Source organism: Macrotis lagotis, chromosome 2, assembly GCF_037893015.1.
Source record: "Macrotis lagotis isolate mMagLag1 chromosome 2, bilby.v1.9.chrom.fasta, whole genome shotgun sequence".
In the NCBI taxonomy this organism is placed as follows: Eukaryota; Metazoa; Chordata; class Mammalia; order Peramelemorphia; family Peramelidae; genus Macrotis; species Macrotis lagotis.
Genome location: NC_133659.1, coordinates 236,997,193 through 237,024,396, shown reverse-complemented (window position 1 = coordinate 237,024,396; position 27,204 = coordinate 236,997,193). Strand labels below are relative to the sequence as shown.

The window sequence follows — 27,204 nt, the reverse complement described above, 5'->3', positions numbered from 1 at the left end:
ATATAGGTTCCCTCACTCAACAAAAGCAAAGGCATTTCAGTTTATGAAAGGAGATGGAATGAATCAGTTTGGCAGAATAAAAAGAACACTGGGAGGATCTGAATCCAGATCCTCCCTATTCGACTAAAGGACCTTGTCCAAGGAACTTAACTCCCCAGACTTGTAAAACAGGGGATTGGACAAGGGCTTCACTGAGGTTCCTTCTAAACCTAAATCCATGATTCTATGGATTCCTGAATTTTACTACTGACAGTTCACTCAACTGAAAACTAAACAGTGCAAATTTATCTAGGATACCTTCCTTTTTTTCCCCATCCATCCTACCCATTCTTCAAGGTCCAGATGAAGATATATTTCCAAGAAGCCACTCTCAACCATTCCAACCACATCAAGCCTTCCTGTCTGTGAACTAGAATTATAACTACCACTGTTAATTGCTCCCTAATATTACACATACACATACTGCCTCCTCAAGGAGATTATAAATTATTTGAGGTAAAAAACCCAACTCTTAATTGTTTTTCAATTCTTCAAAGCAGTTTAAAAAATTCTCAGATTATTATACTACTCCAGATCTAGTACTCTATCAACCTTAAGAAAGCTTATAAATGAAATTAATAGGCTATGAATTTTCCAAATTAATGAAAATAAGATTCAATCTTAATAAAGAGGTCTATGTCTAGAAACACTGGAAAGAAATACCACAAAAGTTATTTTAATTTCATATACTCCCATGATATAACATTGGTAGGCTAGAGATGTTTTATTATTACCTGTACAGATTTACAAAATGCTTTCCAAAAGAAAGTGCTCCAGAATGTAAGTCTAAGATGGAAGCCTAGGAAAAAAAATGAGAATGAAATGAAAACTTAGTAATGAAACAGCAGAAAAAATAATCTGTTGATTCAACTGAGGTATATAGGTAGTGCAACTATCTTGTTTGCATAAGAAAATAATTACTTTTTATGATTTGATGTATATACTTATTCATTTACTTTTTCAGTATTTTCCTTAATTTAACATTAGTTATTTTTCCTTTCCTTCCTAATTAGTATTTCCTATAGTTTTCAATATATTATAGAAATCTTCTAGAGAAATGGTAGAGCACAGTTTATGAAAGTAGATATAAAGGCTATAAGTTGTATAAGAGACTGTGAATAAACTGCTATACAAATATCATTCCTATTTTTATTCTAAATTATCTTCCCTTTTCAAAGTTCAAGTAATAGGAAAACAATTCAATCCAAAACTTTATAACCCTAAAACCAATTCTGTATTTATGGCTTACATTTCTCTTATTAAAAATTCATTAAAAACTGCTGATAAGGATATGGAAAAATAGATACATTACTGCATTGTGGGTGGAGCTATAAACTAGTCCAAAAAGATTGAAGAAAGAGGGAAAACATCCATGTGTACAAAAATAATAGAGCAGCTTTTGTTTGAGGTGGTAAAGAATTAAGAATGGAAGAGATACCTATCAATTGGGGAATGAATGGTTAACAAGTCAATGGTATATGAATGTGATGGAATAATATTGTTTCATAAAAAAATTATGATTGAGTTGGTTTCAAAAAAACCTTGGAAGACTTATATGAACAGAAATAAAATGAAGTGAACAGAAGCAAGAGAATAATTTACAAACACAACAAAAAATAAAGATGATCAGCTTTAAAAGACAGTAACTCTGATGAACACAATGACCCACTACAATTTTAATATGCTATCTATTTCCAGATAAAGAACACAAATAAATGATCTCAAAGTGTATTTTGAAGTCTATTTTTTTCTCTTATTTTTCTTGTTATTTTTTATTATGGAGCATAGTTAATTTGAAAAGTTGTATTTCATTACTGAATATTTATATTAGGTTTTTCTTGGTGGGAGTGGGAAAGGGTGAGGGGAAGGAGAGAATGTGGAAATAAAAATGAAATCAAACTGAATTTTAAAAATTCATAAAAACTTTCTTGATACTAATATATTTGTAGAAAAATGATATTTTCTACTTTTTCTCTTAGTCTAAGGATATATGAAAACCATTTTGTTTTCTCAAAAAAACTTTCACAAACATTTCTGCAATGATCAGAAACTGAAATTATTATGTAAAAATTCAATGTCAAAAATTTACAAAAACTCAGATAGTAATACTTTCAGTCATTCACACTTCTCAAAATATTTTGTGTTTTTGCCAAAATTAAATTAGTTTTAATACATGAGGTCAGAGAGGATTACTTCATCAAAGGAGTACCTTAATACTTTACAAAAAAGGAGCTAATCATAAATGATACCTTTTTTGTTTGTTTGATATAAAATAACTTTTCACTTCTGGGGATATGGCCCAAAGGAGAGGCCTAAGGTCAGTATAGAACATGAAGAAATTCTTATGTCCCACAAAATCCACTCCTGTCTTTGTGGACACTCATGGGGGAAAAGAGCAGAAAAGAGGAGAGAGAGAGAGAGAGAGAGAGAAATAGAGGTGAAAGATTTATGCTATCTCATGAACATGACCACTAAGGAATATACATATTTCTGAGTATTACATTCACCTTAATAAAAATAAATCACAAGCTGAAACACAGAGGAATAACAAACATTTAAAAACCGAAATACTAAACCCATTCTTCACAGAACCAAGAGTACAAGCAAAAGACATAGAATTAAATAGAGACTTAATAACAAAATCATAAGGAATGGGTGGGTCAAAGGAAATAACATAGAAACAACAACTATGTGAAAGATCATGATAATAAGAACATATAAAAATTTCTGAGACATAGAAAAAGTCTTCAGAGGGGAAAATTAGACATATAGTAAAAAAAGAGATTTAATAGAAATGAATATGAAAATTTTTAAATCAGAAAACAAATAAACATAAAAAAGAGAGTGGAAATACTGGAAATTAGGAGAAATACAATTAAATGGAATCTAAAAAAATCTAATAAAATTATTTTTGAAAAGACTAGGAAAATTTGTGAGAGGGAAATCAAATTAACTCAAAAAATGAACAAAGTAAAACCACAATTACAGAAAAGAAGTACCGAGAAACATTGTAAAATACCACTGGTGCGATAGGAAAATGGAAAAGACTAAAATTACCAAAAATCTCAAGAGGAAGAAAATTCAATTAAAGAACTTGAACATCAGCAAAACAAAACAAAAAACAAAAAAAAAGGGATGATATTGCTGTCAGAAGAGAATAGCTGGAGATCAGGTAAAAGAATATTAATATATAACCAAATATTTCAAATCAAAGAAATCTATATTAACACCTGATAAGGTGGAGGATACTGTAGATTTCCAAGAATTCAAAGAACCACATGGTAAGATACTCTCAAATGGTTTAAAATCATTCTTAAGAAAAAAAGCATTTCACCAGATTCTTTTTTTTTCTTTTTAGATTTTTCAAGGCAATGGGGTTAAGTGGCTTGCCCAAGGCCACACAGCTAGGTAATTATTAAGTGTCTGAGGCCAGATTTGAACTCAGGTATTCCTGACTCCAAGGCCAGTGCTCTATCCACTGTGTCACCTAGCCGCCCCTCACTAGATTCTTATATGAGATACTGTCCTAATTCCTGGGAAGGATAAAACAAAGCTATATCAGCAATATCACTGTATTAAAAAACTAAACAAAATCCTATTATACAGACTATAGTACAGGAAATTGTTCATTATGATCAAGCTGAACTTATATATGATTTAATATTAGGAAAACAATCAACATAATCTTATTAAAAATAAAAATACCTAAAACCACATGATTATCTCAATAAATATAAAAATTATGCTAAGGAAAAAACTCTCCAAACCAAAGACTTCTTAAAGAAGGATCTTTTTTTATTATCATAAAAACTATCCATCAAAAGCCAAAAACAAATATCCCAGAAACTTTCTCAATAAATATAGTAGTAAAAATGTCTTCCCCAGTATTATTTGAAATAATTCTACAAATGCTACTAGCAAGGACAAAAAACTAAAGATGTAAAAAATAAAGAGGAAATAAAACTATTCCTATTTGATTGTACATTTATTCCTACATGACATTTTAGAAAACTACCAAAGATACCAATTAGATACAATCAATAGTTTTAGCAGGGAGCAGGTAGGTAGCTCAGTAGATAGAGAACCATCCCTGGAGTCAGGAGGACCTGAGTTCAAATCAGACCCCAGATATTTAGTAATGGCTTAGCTGTGTGACCTTGGGTAAGTCACTTAACCCTATTGCCTTAAATAAGTAAAAAAAAATTTTAAATAGTTTTACCAAAGTGGCAGGATCCAAAATAAACCCACAAAATCAATAGTCTTTCCATATAAAAATAATAAGATCCAAGAGGTAATTATAAGAAAAAAATGATAAAAAAGAGCAAGTGGGGTAACTTGGTCTTTGGTATGCACCAACTCTGAAGGACACTTACCCTGTATGTTCAATATCTAAGGTGATCAGAAATTCATATTCACAGGCAGAGATTATCAGAAAGACACATCATGGCTTCCTTCCCATCCTGTCAATTAAGTTCTGTTTTATTGGCTTAAGATGACATGATAGAAGGTGGAGTCCCTGATAGATATTGATGCTACTAAACATGCCAAACTCACATCGTTATTTTTTTTAAACAGGATTCTCTACTTAACTAGTAGATGAAGATGATACTGTGGGTAAAGTTCACCTGATTTTCTTCTTCAAATTTCCCCTAATGTATTATGTTCAGTTCTAAGAACCACAATTTAAGAAGAAAATGGATTTGTGTGAAAAAGAACGAAAATCATAAAAAACTGAGGATCAAGTAAAGGAACTTAGCATCTTTAACCTGGAGAATAAAGATTCAAATAGGTTCAAATGCAGATTGTTCCATTTAGCTTTAGCCCCTGAGGTCAGAATGTAGTAGCAATATAAGAGAGATACAAAAATATAAACTTGGGCTGGCTATCAGAAAAAAAACAACAACTAATAAATAGAACTCTCCAAAAAAAGGGATGGTAGGTTTTTCCCTCATTACAGTTCTTCAGTAAAGATAACATCTTATCAGGATATTATGAAGGGGATTGCTTTCATGTATAAGTTAACTACTTAAAGACCATTTTGACTTTTAGATTTTGTAATTCTCCATTGCATGTGTCCTTGAAAGAAGAGACCCTACTGATCATGCAGTGCAACATCATCCACAGAAAAAAAGAATTGACTTTGAACAATTGAAAATATGGTAAACCACTAGTATTTCTGCCAAGAACACCCCAAAGGATGGAATGTAACTGAAAAATGACTGAACAACAAGACTTAATGGCAGCGGTAGCACAGTGGACAGTGTTGGGTCTGAAGTCAGAAAGACCTGAGTTCAAATCCAACCTTAAATACATACTAACTCTGTGACACTGGGCACATCACTTAACCCCATTTGCCTCCATTTTTGCATCTGTAAAATGAGATGGAGAATGTATCTTTGCCAACAAACTCCCAAAAAGTTTTCACACGATGTCAAACAAGACTGAAAAACAACAAAAATAACAGAAAATATAATTTATTAAAACAAAATACATATCATATAATTCCCTATAATCCCTTAAACCTTTCATCCAAATATCTCAAAAATCTCTACATATATCACCACTTTACCAACTGTCAACAACATTTGTTCTTTCACTATTTACAGAATGCAATAAAGGAATGCTGAGTGTAAGAAAAGGAAGGATACAAAAAAAATGGAAGAAGTGGTCCCTTAGAAAGTAAATAATCAAGTTGTTAATATAGATAGTATAGTACATGAAAAAGACAAGGGAAAAAAATGAAAAAAGCTTAAATTTTGTCAAAAAGAAAGGACTTTTATTTTCTCCTAGAGGGAAGAAATGGTTAGAATTTTAGGGTTTTTTTATGCCAGTTATTGTATAACTACAATGAACAAAAGTCTCATTACTCAGAAGTCATTGAAGAGATGCAATGTAAGTGAGTGAACAGACTGCAACATCAAAAAAAAAAATAAGAAATTGAGGAAGCAGGATAAAAGATGTTATTAAAAATATATGGGGGCAACTAGGTGGCACAGTGGATAAAGCACCAGTCCTGGAGTCAGAAGAACCTGAGTTCAAATCCAGTTCAGACACTGAATAATTACCTAGCTGTGTGACCCTGAGCAAGTCACTTAACCCCACTGCCTTAAATAAATATTTTTTTAAAAAAATTTTAACGTATGAATGGAAAAGATGGGTAGTCACATGTGATAATAGATGAGATAGTCCATGTATTTGCATCATCACAATGTGAATATAAATCAAGTAAGGTTTCCCCAGCACCCTGGGCGGATGTTGCATAGCAAGATATAGGGGGACATGAAAAAGAATCATATAGGATAAGTAAACATGGATGAGCATGGACGAAATATTCACACTGATGGGATCACAAGATCACTTAAGAATCTCACTATGGGGGGCAGCTGGGTGGTGCAGTAGATAGAGCACCAACCCTCGAATCAGGAGGACCTTAGTTCAAATCTGATCTCAGACATTTATTATTTTCTTAGTTGGGTGACCTTGGGCAAATCACTGTGGGGAGAATAAACTGGTCCTGGAATCAAAAGGATGTTTTCATTTTTTTATTTTTACAAGGCAATGGGGTTAAGTGACTTGCCCAAGGTCATACAGCTAAGTAAGTAAATCAAGTCACTGAGTTCAAATCTGGCTTCAGACACTTACTAGCTATGTGACTTTAAGCAAACACAACCCTAATTGCCTAAAAAAAAGAAAAAGAAAAAGAATCTCACTATGTTCACATAGTAGTCATTTAATAAATGACTTTTGAATGGTAATGTTTGTTGAATTTAGAGACACATATATAAAGAGAATAAAAACATATGGAAACTGCTTAGATGTGGGCAATGTAGGACTATATTTTGCTTTGCCATGCATATCTGTTATAAGAGTTTTAGTTTCCTTTTTTTTTTCCATTTAAGGGGAGAAATAACTAGGAGGAAGAAAGAGAAAAATAAGGAGAGGAGAGAATAAGAAAAGAGAGTCATTAAAGGGGTTTTTTAAATACACAAAAGAGAACAGAAGGATATCCAAAAAGAGCCTAATCAGGACAGCTCTTAAAAGTAAATTCAGGGGCCAGCTAGGTGGCACAGTGGATAGAGCACTGGCTCTGGAGTCAGGAAGACCTGAGTTCAAATAGGGCCTCAGACACATAATAATTACCTAGTTGTGTGACTATGAGCAAGTCACTTAACCCCATTGCCATGCAAAAATCAAAAAATTAAAAAGTAAATGCAGAATTTATTGTAGACTTAAAAAGAAAGCTGTACCATATAATTTAAAGTTTCAATAAAATCCTCTTTTTCTGTTCCATAAATGTATGGAAATGCTCAATTAATTTGGTGTTTACTAAGTTTAGAATAGAATCCCTAAAAAAATTAACCAAACAAAAAATGCATATAAATCTTCATTAATAGAGATGATGACAGGGAATAATCCAAAGTAGTAAATATTCCCAAAGTATTAGATTTTAGTAAACCTGTCCATATAGGTGTTTCCACTTTTTGATGCTCTGCTTATTTGATGGTGTGATGCACTGGGAAAAAATACTGGACTTGAAGTCAGGAGAATTTAGTCCGGGTTCTATCTCTTAATAGCAATGAAGGATGGCATATCCAAATGCTTGGCAACTGATGTTTACTTGTTCTGAATATAATTTTTCTAACCCATAAAAATAAGGATAATAAGACGTACACAATCTAATATATAAGGTTTTTCTTCAAAAGATGCTCATTAAATGTTAAATCAGCATATAAAAGGCAAATATATAGTGGTTGTTATCTACTCATTTCAGAATTTCCAGTGATAGACGGATGAAAGCAATGATGATACATATTCAGAATGCATTGATCATGCACTCAGGATTTCTTCTTGCAACAATCCTCTTAAAATTGAACAACTAAAAATGTATTGTGTCTCACCATAAGCTAGGACCTCTTCATTTATATTTGAATATATGATGACAGATGTGCTAGAAATTCATTATAGAAGGATCATCAATTAAGAGACAGATATCAGAAATCCGAGAAATGTTCTGGCTCATTTTAAATGTTCTAGTTTATTTTAAAAATGAAGAATCTGAGGCTCAGAGAGGTTAAGCAAACTAGTACAAATTCACGAGTAATAAATGGTGAGTCAGGATATGTACTCTTATTCTCTGACTCTAAACCAGTCTCTTTCCACTATTACACTGCTTCCTTGATGCCTTCATCATCTCAAAATTGAGACAATGGTGTGAAAAAGATCAGGAGGCTCTGGATTAAACATTATATCAACTGCTCAATTTATCCCTGCTACCTACTGCAACCTTAAAACAGATGGTGCTATCTCTCAGAATGATACAAAATATTAACCAGAGAGCTATCTAATCTCAATGTGCTGTGTTTTGGTTTAAGAATAATCATCTAGGGGGTAGCTAGATGGTGCAGTGGATAGAGCACCATTCCTAGAGTCAGAAGGAACCAGAGTTCAAAAACAAAATCATCTAGAATTTTACTACTGTTAAAGTTTATATGAAACTTCAAAAATTTAAATTCTATTTTATCAACATGAATTTGTGTTGCTGTTTAGTCATTTTTTAGTCATGTACAAACCCCATCCTGGGGTTTTCTAGGTGAAGATACTGGAATGGTTTGCCCTTGCCTTCTCCTGCTCATTTTAAAGATGAGGAAAGTGAGACAAACAAGGTTAAGTGACTTGCTCAGGGTCACAAAGCTAGTAAGTAAGTATCTGAGGCTGGATTTAAATTTAGGAAGATGAGTCTTCCTGACTTCAGGCCCAGCACTCTACCCACTATACTTCCAAGCTGCCCCTCTACTTCTGTACTAGAACATAAAATCTTTTTTTCACTTGTGATTCTTTCTCTCTTGAGCAATTATTCTATTAGTTACCAAAGATTTATGTGGTAAAAAAGTGGCAAGGGCTAGGTGAAAAAACAAAACATTTCTATGTAGATCTCACCTGAAAGAAAAAAAAAATATTGGCAGCTTTTCATTTTCTCCAAAGAAATGTTTAAAAATTCTTTTCAAACTTTTAAAAAAGTAAAAAAAAAAAAAAATAGAACACAACTCACCCCTCCTTCAGATCCTCCTAGTGACAATCCCTTTTCAGCTATACTGTAGAGAAGGAATTTAAGATGAGAGAATATTTTAAAAATTTTTCACACCAATACATATAAAAATAAAATATCTAAGTGAGCAACTTGAAAGTAACAGATTTTTACTTTATAATGACACAGACTATATTGAAATAAACCTTTAATTAGAGAAACAAGGTATTAAATTAGGAGAAATGAACCCGGAAAAGTCTTGGATTCAAGTCCCAATTTTTCTATTTTCTAGCTTTGTGACTTTGAAAAAATAACTCTAAAAGTCTTGGCTATAGAATGGGAATAGTATTACTGACCAGACTACTTCACATGACTGTTAATAATAAGAATCAAATGAAATAATAAATATGAAAGCATTCTGAAAACTGACAAATGATATACAAATAGAAACAGTGGTATTATTATCATCTTTTTCAACTTAAGTTCCATATCTGTCACTTCAAGGTAATTAAGTGAAAGCCACAGTTTATCCCAATGTAAAACAAGATCTATCAGGTGCTCGCAAATCTGGGCCGGGAAACAAATTATATATTTCGTATATTTTTTAGACTCCAATCAATATGCATTTTATTAAAAGTCTAGTAGGAGAAATATCTACCAGAAATCCATAATATTTATGCAAGTTTATGTTTTCCTAAGGCCATAAACAGATTAGGTTAGTTTTTCCTCAAAAGGCACTAGAATTTTCCTTAAGACTTGAATGACTCAAGACATTAAAGGCTCAGGTCACTGACTTAAATTCTTGGTTGTTACATAAAAACCCCATTCTACAACTAAGAAAACCTCCTTTTATTAACTAATAAATATTACAAGAGTACTTCATTTCAAAATAATTTTGAATTTGAGGTACTAGCCTCAAATCGGGTCTGATCAACTACATAATAGCTAAATACCAAGAATACAAAGACAAAAATGAAGCAATTTTTGCTCTAAAAGAGCTATCAGGGAGACAACATGATTATTTAACATCAAAATATATACCAAAGAAAATACAAGGTTATTTTCATGTCAGGAGAAGTGAGAAATCAGCAAAGGTCATCTGTAGGAGAAGTCACTCGAGGTGAGTTTTGAATGAACCCAAGGATCCTAAGAGGTACTTGGGTGGAAATAGTGTATTCAAGGTACAGGGGACAAGAGACATACTGTTTGTTGTGTATGAAGAATAGCAGGACAACCAGTCTGTCTGCAATGGAGATTTTATGACAGGAATAATGTGGGATGTGTCTGAAAAGTTAGACTAGAGTCAGATTATGAAGGGATTTAAATACCAAAAAAGTTCTCAGGCTATTCCCCCCAAAAACTATTTAGCTCATATCTTAACCCAATATATAAAGTACTGTAAAATTAGATCCTATTCGCTGAAGAAAGATTACAGGCTTAGATGGAGACCGAGGAAGATAAGGGCAAAAAAATATGAGGAGGGGATAAAGGAATTTTTCTCTAAAGTGCCAATTCATTCATTGTTTGACCTTCATTCTCAAAAAGGGCCAGTGGCATCAAGAAAGTGCAAATAAACTGGATTTAAGTGAGAGAAGCTGTGCAAAGTCACCAGTCTCATTTTCTCCTCTGAAGCCCTCTTGGTCCAGTGGCAAGGTATAGAATGACTGGAGATGGCCCCCTCTGCAGTAGGAGACCTTGGCCTTTTTAAGCGAGGTCCTCTTCAAAGAGCCAGTGACAATTACAAAGATAGGGAGAAAGATAGGGAGAAAAACAGGAGAAGCCATTAGGATAATAGTAGGTAATATATGAAAAAGAAAGGATCACAATCTTGAAGGGTGCTCAGAAAGAACTAAGCCAAGCCTGAATCTATCCCTTCACCTAAGAACCCTGGGGAGCTGGCGGGTACTAATTAATGGTTGTGTCTGAATCTGTGTTCTGCCTGAATCTGTGTTCTGCCAGGGGCACGCAGGGGACCCCAGCTTTCCTCCTTCGTGACTGAGACCGAAGACAAAGGGACATGGTACTGGGAAGACGGAGACAAGCAGAAGTGCCCTAAACCAGAAGTAGGTATTGGTCAGCTACCCAAAGTCTTCAGGGAATAAGAGAATGTAAGTTAGTGATGCAGTCCACAAAAGAAGTATTGGGACAAATGGAGTGGGGGAAAAGGAAAGATATGATAGAAAGTAGAAGCCTTAGGAGTTTACTGAATCCTCCCTTCCTCCCCACCTTCCTACCAACAATTCTACCACCAGAATGTTGCTTTACATAAATTCTAAGGAACTGATAAATACAGCAATAGTGCCTACAAAGTATGGGAAGGACAGTATCCGGCATCAGTTAATGAAAGAAGAAATTTTAAGCAGTGCCTTTAGAGAAGGAAAGCTTTCTGTGGCCATAAGTGAATTCTAGGTGGTTATCCTACCCATCTAGGAACACATGTAAGTCAGAATCTACTTATACTGACAAAAATCTTTAGCGGAAAGAAAAATTATTTTAATGATGGTATTTGAAAAAAAATCAACAAGGAGACATCAGGTTCAATTTTTCCAGATAAACATTATACAAACCCTATTGTCAGTTGCCACTTGAGGCTAATGATCAAAGAGCTTGGCTAATGACTTGGATTCTATGTCCAATGTAAGAAAAGAAAATGAGTTATCTCCTATAAGAATATCTAAAACCTCAGAAAGTAAGATGACTTTTGAGACTCCAACAATAACTCATCTGGAGCATGGGAGCAAATAGTCTTGATCTCCTGACACAGACTGCAACAATAATTCAGTCACCTACCTTCTGACAAAGAAGTGTGTGGATTGAGAAACGTAGTTTTTGGATATGGCCAATATGGGAATTTGTTTTGCTTCAAGAGTTTTGTTTTTCTTACTTTCTTTCTTTCTCTTTCTCCTCTTGAAGGAGTTGGGGTAGGGGGGGGAAGATTATCAACTAAAAAGAACTAAAATTTTAAAAATTAAAATATTTTAGTAATAAAGCACTCTACAAAGAACAATGTTAAACTTGAACAATGTTCCTTCATCTTCTGAAATATGAAAAATTTGCCCCGATTCAGAAAAGACACAAAACAAGAAGCTTAAGGGAACTTTAAAAAAAAAAAAAAAGATTTATAGAAACTGGTAGAAAGCAGAGGTGAGGGAGCCAAGACAGCAACAAGAACGGACCATGTCTTGGCGCTCTCATAAAACTTATAAACTAAGGACTCTAACTAAATTTTCTAGAGATAGAACCCAGAGGGACCCAGTGAGGCAGTTCTCCTACTCAAGGTAACGTGGAAAAGAGCAGAAAGGCTCTGCTCCCCGTGGTTCGAGGGGCGGCCAGTCAGAGGGGTGGCCCGCCAGAGCGAAAGCACTTCAGCCTCCCAGAGGCAGCCCTAGGGAACTGGGAGCTGTAGCTCACAGCAGCGGGGGAGTTTCCTGAGCTACAACGCCCCCCCCCCCCCAAAGCACATGAAGCCCAGCCCTCAGGGCACACAGCCCAGGATCCAGGAACAGAAGCAGACAGAGCTGGTAAGCAGAAGCCTTCAGGGCATGAGCCCATTGAACCTAGAGAGGGGAGTGAAGAGAGAGAGACCGCTGAGCTCTGTCCTCTGCCCCTGGAACAGGACTCTGGGGCTCTGACCACATTCAGATCCTGATCACAGTCTAGGCCCCCCATAGAACAGCAGGGCCCCCCGACCTCAGCCCCGTGGCAGAGGGGGGAGCATATAGTCATTCACAGACTAGGAGGGAGGACAGAGCCTCACACACTGAGCTCCCTGTGGAAGTGTCCCAAAAGCTCAGGAAGCACCCCCAAAACAGGCTAAGGCTGGGAAAATGAGCAAGCAGAAAAACAAGAGGAACACCATTGAGAAATATTTTGCCTGTGAGCACAAGAAGGATCAAAATATTCAATCTGAAGATGAGGAAGCACAAGCTCCTACATCTAAAGACTCCAAGAAAAAGAAAAAGTGGGCTCAGGCTATGACAGAGCTCAAAAAAGACTTTGAAAATCAAATGAGGGAGTTAGAAGAAAAACTGGGAAAAGAAATGAGAGAGATGCAGGAAAAACATGAAAATGAAGTCAGCAGCTTAGTCAAGGAAATCCAAAAAAATGCTGAAGAAAATAGCATGCTAAAAACCAGCTTAGGTCAAATGGATAAATCAGTTCAAAAAGTTATGGAGGAGAAGAATGCTTTAAAAAGCAAAATTGGCCAGATGGAAAAAGAGATAAGAAAAATCTCTGAGGAGAACAAATCCTTCAGACAAAGAACAGAATTCAGGGAGATTGATGAATTTACCAGAAATCAGAAATCAATACTTCAAAACCAAAAAACTGAAAAATTAGAAGAAAATGTGAAATATCTCATTGAAAAAAACAACTGATATGGAAAACAGATTTAGGAAAGATAATTTAAAAATTATTGGAATACCTGAAAGTCATGATCAGGAAAAGAGCCTTGACATCATTTTCAAAGAATCACTCTACAGGAAAATTGCCCTGATATTCTAGAAGCAGAGGGCAAAATAGAAATGGAGAGAATCCATGGATCCCCTCAAAAAAGAGATCCCAAAAAATCAACCCCTAGGAATATTATAGCCAAGTTCCAGAACTCCCAAGTCAAAGAGAAAATATTACAAGCATCCAGAAGGACACAGTTCAAATATCGTGGAGCTGCAGTCAGGATCACACAGGATTTAGCAGCAACTACATTGGAAGCTCGTAGGGCTTGGAATAGAATATACCGGAAGGCAAAAGAGCTTAGAATGCAGCCAAGAATCAACTACCCAGCAAGGCTGAATGTCCTCTTCCAGGGAAAAAGATGGACTTTCAATGAACCAGGGGAATTTCAAATGTTCCTGTTGGAATGGCCAGAGCTGAACAGAAGGTTTGATCTTCAGATACAGGACTCAGGTGAAGCATAGAGATTGGAGAAGGGGAAAATATGAGGGACTTAATGATGATGAACTGCATGTATTCCTGTATACAAAAATGACACTGATAATACTAATATGAACTTTCTCAGTTAATAGAGCAGGTAGAGGGAGCTTTTATAGTTGAAGCACAGGAGAAAGCTGAATTCGAAGATAAAATATGGTGTAAAAATGGAGTTAATAGAATAAAAGGGAAATCTAATGGGAGAAAGAAAAAGGAGAGGGGGAATAGGCCAAGATATTTCATATAATAAGAATTTTTTTTATTATAATGAGCTATTGCAATGCTATGGAAGGGGGGAAGGCAAGGGGGAATGAGGGAAACTTCGCTCTCATCAGAGGTGGCTAGGAGAGGAAACAGCATATATACTCAATGGGGTATAGGCATTCGGAATAAGGAGAGGGGGCGACAGGGGGAAGGAGGGGATGCGAGTGATGGAGGAGAGGATGGACCACTGGGGGAGAGTGGTCAGATATAAAACATTTTTATTGCAAGGGGCTGGGATTGGATGGCCTGTCCAGGACCATGGGGCCAGGTGGATTCTGGGCCTAAGGGGTGGTATGGGGACTCGGGGCTTCTTGGCCCCAGGGCCAGGGATCTGTCTGCTGCGCTACTCAGCTACCCTACAGCAGAGTCAGAGTGAAAGGAGAGAGAAAATATAGTACATGGTAGTGGAGAAATACCAAAGGAGGGAGTTGCGATCAGCAATGGCAACATTGGAAAAATATGGAAGTAACTTTTGCCATGGACTAATCATAAAGAATGTGATCCACGCACGACAGAGTTGGTGTTAGAACAAAGACTGAAGCACATTTTTTAATATTATTATTATATTTTGGGGGGGGTGCAGGGCAAATGGGGCTGGGTGGCCTGCCTGGGGCCACATAGCAGGGTGATCCTTGTGTGTCTAAGGCCGGATTGGGACCCAGGTGCTTCTGGCTCAAGGGCCAATGCTCTGTCCACCACCCAGCCACCCCTACTATTATTACTATTTTATTTTATTTTGGGTCTTTTTTTTTCTTTTCTTTTGGTTTCTGCAGGGCAGTGGGGTTCGGGTGGCTTGCATATCACACGGCTGGGTGATTGTTGGGTGTATGGGGCCGGATGTGGGCTCGGGTGCTCGTGGCTCCAGGGCTGGTGCTCCATCCATTGCGCCACCTGGCCATACCTACAATTATTACTATAATTTTTTTAATTTTAATTTTTTTTCTCTCCCCTTTATCGCTGCAGCAAGTCTATATTTATGGGGGGAGGGGGTACCTCATTTATTCTTAAACAAGAATATTTTACTAATGTAAAAATAACATTGATTGTACAAAATGAGAATAAATATTAAATAACAAAATAAATTTAAAAAACTACAAAGAAAAAAAAGAAAAATGACACTGATAATACTCATAGGAACCTTCTCAGTTAATAGAGCAAGTAGAGGGAGCTTTTATAGTTGAAGCACAGGAGAAAGCTGAATTTGAAGATAAAATATGGTGTAAAAATGGAGTCAAAAGAAAAAAGGGAAATGTAATGGGAGAAAGAAAAAGGAGAGGGGGGAATAGGCCAAGATATTTCATATAATAAGATTTTTCTTTATTACAATGAGCTATTGCAATGATATGGAAGGGAGGAAGGCAAGGGGGAATAAGGGAATCTTCACTCTCATCAGAGCTGGTTAGGAGAAGAAACAACATATATATACTCGATGGGGTATAGGCATCTGGAGTAAGAAGGAGAGGGGAGGGACAGGGGGAAGGGGGGATGTGAGTAATGGAGGAGAGGGTGGACCATGGGGGGAGAGTGGTCAGATATAACACATTTTCTTTTTTACTTCTCACAAGGGGCTGGGATTGGATGGCCTGTCTGGGACCATAGGGCCAGGTGGATGCTGGGCCTAAGGGGTGGTATGGGGGGCTCAGGGCCTCTTGGCCCCAAAGCTGGGGATCTGTCTGCTGCACCACTTAGCTACCCTACAGCAGCTTCAGAGTGAAAGGAGAGAGAAAATATAGTACATGGTAGTGGAGAAATATGAAAGGAGGGAGTTGCAATCAGCAATGGCAATGGTGGAAAAATGGAAGTAACTTTTACGAAGGACTTATCATAAAGAATGTGATCCACCCGCGACAGAGTTATTGGTGTTGGAACAGAGACCCAAGCACATTTTTTATTATTATTTTGGGGGAGATGCAGGGCAAATGGGGCTGGGTGGCCTGCCTGGGGCCGCATAGCAGGGTGATCGTTGGGTGTCTGATTTGTCAGATTTGGACCTGGGTGCTCCTGGCTCAAGGGCCAATGCTCTGTCCACCACCCAGCCACCCCTACTATTATTACTATTTTATTTTATTTTATTTTGGAGTCTTTTTTTTTCTTTTTCTTTTTGGTTTTTGTAGGGTAGTGGGGTTCAGGTGCCTTGCATGTCACGTGGCTGGGTGATTGTTGGGTGTATGGGACCAAATGTGGGCTCGGGTGCTCATGGCTCCAGGGCTGGTGCTCCGTCCATTGCACGACCTAGCCATACCTACAATTATTACTATTATTTTTTTTAATTACAATTTTTTTTCTCTCCCCTTTACTTTATCGCTCAAGCAAGTCTAGATTTATGGGGGGAGGGGTATTTTGTTTACTCTTAAACAAGAATATTTTATTAATGTAAAAAAAACATTATTTGCACAATTATTTTTCCGTATAATGTTTGTTTTTAAGAGAAGATACTATTTAACCATTAAAAAAAAGAAAGTAGAGGTGGGACAATAGTCCCAGTATCAGTGGTTATCAGTGCTTTTCAGGAATAGTTTTATGTTCAAAATATGATAAGTTATTCAAACTGAACCCATGGCTTCTCTGTCCCAGGATCAGATAGAACATGTTCAGTGTACAAATATAATTACCGCCGTAGCTGTTCAGCTTCCTCTCTGGTGATTACTATGTCTGTTATGCCTCTGCCACATTTTCTAGGTGTACACCCTGGAGAAGAAAAGAAAAGAAAAATAGATATAGTAATTAAAACATTTTCAAAGCATCTCATAGTTCTCTGATTGAATGAACCAACAAATTCTGGATATATATTATGTATTAATTATAATAATAATATTTAGTAGATATTTGCTATGTAAATGGTACTTTTTCAGAACTTAAGGATTTTCACATTATAGAGAATATATAAATTCTTCTATAAAAGTGATTACAATCAAAAATCATTTAGCCCTTCCCCCATCTCTAGGAAATATTTCTTCTAAATCATAGCAAAAAGACAACTATCATAGCCTTAGAAAGAAAAATACTCAAATATAAGAGACAGCTACCAAGGTCCTTAAAAACTTGTCTTGCTAAGTACAATAGAAATCAGTGAGTAATCCTGTAGTGACTGCCTCTGGTTTACATCAGGTATTTTTAAGTTTAAGATGAGGTATTATAAAAGTGAAGAAGATTAGGAAATCAACAGAAAGAAGTCTGTCAAGCTTCTATTGGAAGATGCCCCAATAATAGCAGTGCCTGCCTCAGCAACAGATAAAAGTTAGCATCTAGTAATAAATTGCCCAAACTGCCTACCACCTTCTTTGTTTTAGCAGTGATGGGATCATGTTATCTCTCTATTCTCTACATGCTGACAAAAATAAAACTTCATAAAAACAAAAAAGCTTATCTACAGAAAATGAATAAGTTAAAGAAAACTCCTCTTTGATCAAAAAAAATCTGTTACAATTTAGGAGAATCAAGAGACTAGAAGAATTACAAACTAATTCATTAACCAGCAAAAAAAAAAGATAAAATTAAGTGGATAATAAGGATATTAAAGGAATTAAGGGTTCTAGTTAAAGTCACCCCCCCAAAAAAAGGGGTGGAGGAAAAACCTACAAAAACATACATAAGAAAAACCCCATCAGTGGAAACAATAAATATATTTGAGCTTCCTTTTAAGAAATCTTTCTTCTTATTATTTGTATCCCCAGTGACTAACAGTGCCAGTCCCACATAACTGTGCTTAATCTGGATACTGAGTACTATATTCTTCAAGGATCTAAGGATAGGCAAACTCTCAGTGTCCAAAGCAGTCTAATCCAAAAGCAGTCAACCAGTTAGACAGCAAGCATGTACACCATACACCCCAGTTTTATCCATGCATTGGAAGGTTCTACATAGAGCCTTCCTGGCTAGATTCTATGATAGATGACCACAAATCTCTACCCAAATCTTTATAACCCAGGCTGAAAAAAAAAAAGACTCACTATAATTTTTCCTTGAATTTCCCAATCATGACTTCATCTGATGCTCTTTATAGGTCTTTGTTGAAGGAGGTGTGAAAGAGACCTGAGTTGCATAACATTAAATGTGCATAGATTAAACAATCAAATAAAATAGAGAGAGATTTTGGATAGAAATGCAAAATGCAAAAATCTCTTCTTTACCAAAAACACATGCAAAAGTAAAAGACTAAAAATGAAAGACTAGAACAAAATTTCTATGCAAAAATCAGATTTATAATCGCAATATCAAACTACCATAAAAATTCAAAATAAAAGCAGAGATAAACAAATTACATCCTGCTGAAAGAAAGGGAAACTATTTAGAGCAGTAGTGTAAAATTTTAGAAACAGGAACCAATCAAAGAGCTATGAGATTGCATATCCTTTGGTCCAGCAATAACACTATTAGGTCTGTATCCCAAAGAGATAATAAAAAGGGGTAAAAGACCCACATGTACATGGCAGTTCTTTTTGTGGTGGCAAAGAATAGGAGAGTTGCCCATGGGAATGGGCAAACAAGTGGTGGTATATGAATGAAATGGAATATTATTATTCTATAAGAAACAATGAGCAGGAAGATTTCAGAAAAACTCAGAACTGATTGACACTGAGAGAAGTGAACAGAACCAGAAAAACACTGCCCAACCTAAATATCAACACTGTGTGATGATCAACTTTGATAAACTTAACTCTCCTCAGCACTACAACAAAGACAATTCTAAAAGAATAGAAAAAGACTATAAAGTCTGAATGCAAGATTAAAGCATATTATTTTCATTTTTTTAAAATTTGTTTTGTTTTTTCTTTCTCGTGGTTTTTCCTTTTTGTTCCTTCTTTCACAGTATGACTAATATGGAAATTAGTGTAACATGATTTTGCATGGGTAACCTATATCAGATAGCTTGCTACCTAAGATTGGGGGAGGAAAGAGTGGAAGGGAGAAAACTTTACAAAAATGAATGTTGAAAACTGTCTATATAATTGAGATAATAATTAATTAAAATTTTGAATTGGAATAGGAACCAATAATCCATACATAAGGATACTTGGTAGGCTGTATTTTGCCTTACTTTTCAGTTGTAATGTCTGTTTCACTATATTTTTATTTATTTTGTTACATATTTCTCAAATGAATTTAAATCTAACTCAGGTTGCATTCAGGCATGTTGAAGTGAGTTTTGAGTTTATTTGTTTTTTTAAGAGTTATAAAAAGTTTTTATAAATGAATGATAGCACTACAGGAATAAATTGGAAATGAAATGAGAATAACAACAACTCCCTAAAAATCAGAATGGTCCAAACTGAAGTTAATAACTCCATGAGGCAACAAGAAATATTCAAAAGAAGTCAAAAGTTTAAAAATATAGAATATGTTAAGCCTATCATAGTTAAAAACAACTGACTAGTGAAACTGATCAAGGAGAGATAACAACAATCACTGAACTACCTGAAAGCCATGAATAATAACCATAAAACACAAACACCGTATTTCAAGAAATCACAAAAGAAAATTGCCCAGATCTCTTAGAACTAAAGGACAACATACAAATTGAAACAATAAAAATCCTAAAAGAAACCTCAAAAATGAAAATTCCTAGGAATATTAAAATTAAAATCTGGAGTTTTTAGGTTAAAGAAAAAAATACTGCAAGCAGCTGGAATGATTTCAAGTACCAAGAAGCCATAATCAGTATCACAAAAGATTTAGAAACTACTGGAGCAAAAAGTTTGAAATACAATAGTCCAGGAATCAAAGGATATAGGTTTATAACCAAAAATAACTTAGTAAAACTGAGTAAAATTCTAAATTTGAAAAGAAAAAAAGTTTCTTTAATGAAACAAAGCATTTTCAAGCATTCATGATCAAAAGACTAATGTTGCACAAAATTTTTGAAGTATAAATATGGGAGTCAAGAGAAACATAAAAAGGTAATATGAGTGGGCAATCAAAAAAGAACCAAATAAAGAAAAGTTATTTACATGTTAACAGAAGGAAATGATATATTTATCCCCTCAGAGACCTATGCATCATCAAGGGGCAAAAAGAGAGTCTATTTAGAAAAAGATCCTGGAGGTAATTCTAATGTGTCTTGATGATCTTAAAAGAATAATAAAAAGGGAAGGGAAGGGAAGAGAAATATCCTGGAGAAGGGAGTGGGGAAGAAAAAACAAGATTATCTCAGAATTATAAAATAAAAGTATATACTTTCTCTCCCTTTACTCTCTTTCTCAACTGGTCAAAGGATTGAATACACACAATCAAACAGACAGACAGATATACACACACACACAGAGTCTCATACTCTATTTCTCACACTCATACAGAGTTGAGTACTGAAATATATTTCACTCAATAGGGAAACCAAGTAGGAAAAGAGATATGGGAATCAGGAATAAGAGACTGGGAAGGTGAAGGAAATGACTAGTCCTACTCAAACTCTTAACCTCTAATTTTAACATGTGCACAAATGTACATGTATACAAAAATGTAACAGTTCCACTTGTAGTGGCCAAGAATTGGAAACTGAGGGTATGTCCATTTCATACACACACACACACACACACACACACACACACACACACACACACACACACACAATGTAGGGGGGATGTCCATCTGTTGAGATATAGCTGGACAAATTTCATATACACATACATATACACACACACATCACACATATGATACGTATATATGTATATATATATATATACATATAAAATACCTATATGATAGAATATATAAGAAATGATGAAGGAGGTGGCTTCAGAGAAACCTGGAAAGACATGTATGATGTAGAATGAAATGATTAAAACCAGAATAACTTATAAAATTACTTAGGAACTCTAATAAGTTGTATGATCAATCATGGTTTCAAAGAACCTATGATGAAGAAACTTGTTAAGATTAAGACTTTTTTGGAGGATACAGCCAATACAAGAATCTGTTTTGGGGGCAGCTAGGTGGCGCAGTGTATAGAGCACCGGCCCTGAAGTCAGAAGTACCTGGGTTCAAATCCGGTCTCAGACACTTAATAACTACCTAGCTGTGTGGCCTTGGGCAAGCCACTTAACTCCACTGCCTTGCAAAATCTAAAATAAAGGGGCAGCTAGGTGGCGCAGGGGGCGGCTAGGTGGCACAGTGGATAAGAGCACTGGCCTTGTAGTCAGGAGTACCTGAGTTCAAATCTGGCCTCAGACACTTGATAATTACCTAGCCGTGTGGCCTTGGGCAAGCCACTCAGCCCTATTGCCTTGAAAAATCTAAAAAAAATAAAAAAATAAAAAATTTAAAATCTAAAAAAAAAATCCATTTTGGTTAATTATACACTACAAGGCTAATTCTGCTTTTAAAGGAATTCTCTTATGTGGATTTTTGTGCCTCTTTTACCATTTGGTTTATTCTGTTTTTAAGGGCATTATTTTCTACAGTATTTGTTTATGCCTCCTTTATCAAGTTATTCACTCTTTTAAAATTTTTTTGTTACATTTAAGTTCCTAGCTGTCTCCCTCCCTCCTTCCCTACTCTAGCACTAGAGGCCATCATTTGATAGATATGCAAATACAGATATATGTAAAACCATTCTATGTATACTTCTATTTATCAGTTCTTTCTCTGGTGATGTATAGCATCTTCCCTCAGGTCCTTCATAGTTGATTTGAATATTTTTAATACTCAGCTTAGCATTGATTCTTTTTTTAGGATTTTCTTGCATCACCTTCATTTCTATTCCCCAAATTTTTCTCTATTCTCATATTTGATTTTTAAAATTTAGAACTCTTCCAGGAATTCATCTTTGGCCTGAAATCAATTTACATTTTTCTTTGAGGCTCTGCATGTAATTGTTTTGACTTTGTTGTCTCCTTTTGAAATTAAATTTTAATCTTCCCTGTAACCATAATAATATGATCAAGTTCTTTTATTTTGGTTGTTCATTTTTCAGCTATTTCTTGATTTTTTTTTTTAGTCTATCCACTGTATCACCTAGCCGCCCCGATTTCTAGATTTTTAAAGTTGTTTGCTTCCTGGGTGGAGGGGGTACTTCAGGATATTTAGAACTAGTGCTGAGCATCTATAAGTTTTCAGATCTTCCAAGGTGGTATGATCTAAGGAGAGATGTGGTCACTGTACTCCTGACCTGTGCTCTGGTCTGTGAATGACCACAAGCCCTTTTTTTTTTGACCTGGAACTATGATTAAGGTCATGTGCCCCTAAAGTTGCAAGTTCTTGTGTGCTAATGTACCTCCTCACTCTAGATGTACAACCCAAGACTGCAACCAAGATCTATATATATATATTGGCACCTAGTACCAGCAAAGGGATTGTAATCTCCTTCTGACCAGTAGTCTGATCCCTTTATCATCTATGGACTGAGAGCTCTGGAAGCCACTTTTATCAATTTAGTTGCCCCCAAGGTCTGTCATTAGCTTGCCAAGGTGCAGCCTAATATTGTATTGCCAGGGCATTTGCTTGCACAACTGTGCTCTACTCTCTCCCTCTTGTGAGAGACCTTTCCTGCTGACCTAAGTTGTTTTGTGCTGAAAACCTGTTTCATTCTGTCTTTTTGTTGGTTCCAGGATTTTTTTTTTATATTGTTTGGAGGGGAACCTGGGAGTGCTTAGGAAAGTCCCTGGCTTTTCTCTGCCATCTTGACTCAGCCTTCTTAACTTTGTCTAGAAGGAAGCCAAGGAAATTAAGAGGCAGAGGTGAGAGGGCAGAAAGTTCTAGGCATGAAAAAGTCAATACAAGTGCAGTCTGGAGACACAGGTTTCATATGAGAGGACACTGCAGCTAGATTACAGAGTATATAGAATTATAAAACTGCTGGAAAGGTAGGAAAGTCACAAAACTAGAAAGGGCTTTAAATATTAGCAGACTTTTATATTTGGTTCTGGAGGAAATTTTTAGTCTTATGTTATAGAGGAGAAATATATGCAGTTGTGACATAGTGAAATACACCTTTTAGGAGAATCACTTTGGTAGTTTTAAGTGAAGAGAGACTTAAGGCAAATAGATCAAATGGAAGGTCACTGCAATAGTTTAAGCTAGAAGAAACAAAGCCAATACTAGCATCTCTACATGAGTAGAAAAAGGGGAACTTCATAGTTATTTTAGCAATAATAATAATAATAATAGTAATAATAATGAGAAACATTTACATAAAGCTTTAAGTTTTGCAAAGCACTTTCTAAATATCTTTACAACAAACATATGACACAGGTTACTATCTCCATCTTGAAGATGAGGGAACTGGGCCAGACAGAGGCCTAGGGTCACACAGCTACAAGGGTCTATGACCAGATTTGAACTTAGTTCCTCCTGATTCCAGGTCTAGTACTCTATGTACCATGCCACTTAGCTATAACAATGAGAGATGACTATAATGGAATACCACCATTCCATAAGAAATGACAAAAGACAATTCTCAAAGAATTTCTGAGAAATCTTTTATGAACTATTGTAAAATGTAATGTAAAATATACGAAATCTTGTATGAACTATTGTAAAATGAAAACAATTTATACAATAAGAAATCTGTTTAGACAATCTGTTCAGTACTGAACAAGTTTGAAAAACTTTAGAAATCTGCTCAATGCAGTAAACAACCATGACCACTGAGAAACGATGATAAAGAATGCTACTAATCTCCTGACAGAAAGTTATTGGATTCAAGATACAGAACGAGAAATATATTTTTATACAAGATCCCAAATAAAATGTCTTCTTTGACTATATATAAATACACACACACACACACACACACACACACACACACACACACATGTTATAAGGGTTTACTTTTTCTTTTATTCTACTGGGAGGGTGAAAGAGGGAGAATAAAGCTCATTAAATAAAATTTTAAAAAATTAAATACCGATATGAAAAAAAAGAAAAAAAAGACAATTGTATTAATTCAGTTGAGAAGTGTTGAAGGTCTGAAATACATTTGTGACCATACATATGTGTGGCAAGAAGGGAAAACATATGAGAGATGCTGAGAAAGTAGAAATAACAAGGCTGAGCAACTGAAAAGATGTGAGAGATGAAAGATCATGAGGAGTTGGGGATACCAACAAGGATATAAGCTTTAATGATTGTGGTACCCTAATGGAAGAAAGGAGCACGATGGAGAAGAAGTCAAAGTTCAAAATAATGAGATCAACAGATGAGACCACCTAGAAGGAAAATAGAAAGGGAAATAGGACAGAATTTGGAAGATATCTACTGGGCAAAGGAAACTAGGATGAGATGTCAGGTAGGTCAGGGAGAGAACAGTCACAAAAACCTAGGAAGGAGTATACAAAAAGTGATCGCCAGAATAAAATGTTGCAAAGAGGTCAAAAAATGATCAAGAATGAGAAAAGAATATTAAATTTGTCGATTGAGAGTGCTCTAAAAATTTTGGAGAGGACAATTTCATTTGAATGATGAAGGTTTAGAAGAGATGGAGAAGAAAGGAAGAGGAAGCACCAAATGAAGTCAGTGTTGTCAAGGAGGAGGAGAGACATGGGACAATGCCTAGTGGATATAGTTAAATCAAGTGAGAGTTTTTCAAGAATGGGGGAGACATAAACAAGGAGGAGCCAAATGATGAGAGATTGAAGAGAGGGTATATCACAAAATATGAAATGAATAATATAAAATCTATGCTTTAGTCTTCTCAAACATAAAATCAACATAAAATTTTCACCATTACTGGTTACCATTGTTACAATGTAAACTATCTTTTTAACTGGCTTATCCATGAAGAATGGTGATAGAAATATTTTATGCTGAAAATATTACTATTGCTATTACAGTAGAAATTTATATAAACTAAATATATCTAAAATACTAAATTAATTATGTGAAGTTTGTAACTGCAAATTTTCTAAGATGAATAGAACTGAAATGTTACAATAAATACCAAAATCAGGGTTATGACCCTAACCTCTTATTCTTTTCAAGGCTATAAATCCTGGCCCCACTACAATGAAATTTGTTGATCCAATATTTTATAACCACCCTTGAAACCAGAGTACCATTTGTGAGAAGAAACAAATAGCATCTATTAAAGGAATCAGTACCTTCAAATCTTTTGTGACTGTCATAATCCTCAGAACAAGTCACTTCAATAAACCTGTTATGTAGAATTTCATTATGATGAGCCAAAACTTCAGTGACACCATCATCACCATTCAAAAAGCTCCATAATAAAAGACTAACAAGTAGACCAGATGATCCCACAACTGAAATTTTCAACCATTTCCTCTGGGATTCATGATGAACTTGATTCTTCTTTATACTAGGGATAGAAAATAAACTAATATCAATTTTCATCCAACATTTCATTGAATATTCCAATAACATCACTGTTAAATTCACACACAACTAATACTTAAACAGTATGTTAGCTGACTCCTATAATAAATATTCCCAGACTCCACAGATGACTGAAACTTAACCAGAGCTTTATGTCAATCAACAAATCAAATTACCTAATAGACTTTCAAAAAAAAGCATAAAACATATATTCTCTCCACATAGAAGTCACAATTGAGATGGACAGAGGCAGGTAAAAATATATATGTTAACTATATTTAATTGGTGTCCAAGTTTGAAATAAAGTTCAACTACACATCCAAATCCCCTTCCTCTGAGTTCTCTTCGATTTAAACTCCAAATGACAGAAATCACCCCTGGCTGCAATAGTAGCGCCATGAACCATTAGGCCTAAGAACTAAGCAAAAGAGTTAAAAAGAAAAGATATAGAATATGCGGCACTGTGCAGCAATCCACTAAGTCTAGGAGAACTTATATGGCATACAGCTAGAGCTGGTGCTATCTCTTCAAAAGTCAAATGGGGCAGAGACGTATGCTCATGAACAGTGGCTGAGACACTGAGATTCTCCCAGAGAAACTTCCATCAGAAGGAAAGGAGTTAGAAGATAAAGAACAGGGGAAAATAAGGTGAAGTCACCAAAGATCTCAGAGGAGATCTTTAGCCAGAAGTGGATAATTCAAGAGGTAAAATATCATCAGCAGAAAAATCTGGCATCCAGATGTAGCAAAAGAGTTCAAGCATCTATGAATAGATAGATTTTCTCTATACAATAGACAGAATAAACAAAATATATTTCCTTTATGTAAAACAAGAGAAAATGACAACCCTTAAGGCGACTTAAGACCCTGCAAATGGGAACAGTCCAGGACCAAGTTAACAATGAGGCCCTGAGCAGCCACACCTGCTGCAAGCAGTAGGTATGTAATCAAGTTCTTGGTGACAACTAGATTGGCAGCAACAGCTTCTGGAGCTTTCAGCCTACACAGTAAAAGGGTCAGAAAGAAGTTATAGGGGATCCTTTGCTGACACTGGGTGCAGGTCTCTTTTGCATTGTCTGTACTCAATTCTGCATTTGAGACCCAGAGCAAAGAAGATCAGAAACCCTGGTCACAATTCCAGTGGAGAAGAGTGCTTGTGGCCACTCAGAGACCAGAACACAGGTCAGAACAATGATCTTTCCTTAGATCATACCATCTTGGAAGATTTGAAAACTTAAAGGTAAATGCTGACAACTAGCTCTGAATACAACAGCACAAAAATCCTGAGACTTGGGACAGTGCCCCTTCCACCCAGAGAGTAGAGGCCAAGTTTAACATAAAGTTTTTTTGTTTATTCTTTTTTTAAGATTTTTCAAGGCAATGGGGTTAAGTGGCTTGCCCAAGGCCACACAGCTAGGTAATTATTAAGTGTCTGAGGTAGGATTTGAACCCAGGTACTCCTGACTCCAAGGCTGGTGCTCTATCCACTGCGCCACCTAGCTGGCCCCTTTAACATAAAGTTAAAAGTCATTTGTGCAAACATCAAAAAAAAAAAAAGACCAAACAGAAAGTTATTATGGTGACTGGAAGATCGAAACAGAAACTCAGAAGAAGACAATGAGATCAAAGCACGTACCTGCAAAGCCAAAAAAAAAAATGGTCCAAAGACCCTAGAAAGG

General features: G+C 35.6%; 1 protein-coding gene across 1 annotated transcript in view; it reads right to left on the bottom strand.

Moving 5' to 3' along the window:
- Positions 1-27,204, bottom strand: part of OGFOD3 (2-oxoglutarate and iron dependent oxygenase domain containing 3) — an 83,772-nt gene that overhangs the window by 18,898 nt on the left and 37,670 nt on the right. The window contains exons 8-11 of the mRNA XM_074225214.1: positions 25,291-25,508; positions 16,870-16,945; positions 9,089-9,131; positions 774-838 (exon numbers count right to left, since the gene is read on the bottom strand). Of these exons, the coding sequence (XP_074081315.1) occupies positions 774-838; positions 9,089-9,131; positions 16,870-16,945; positions 25,291-25,508 (402 nt within the window). The remainder of the gene's footprint in view (positions 1-773; positions 839-9,088; positions 9,132-16,869; positions 16,946-25,290; positions 25,509-27,204) is intronic.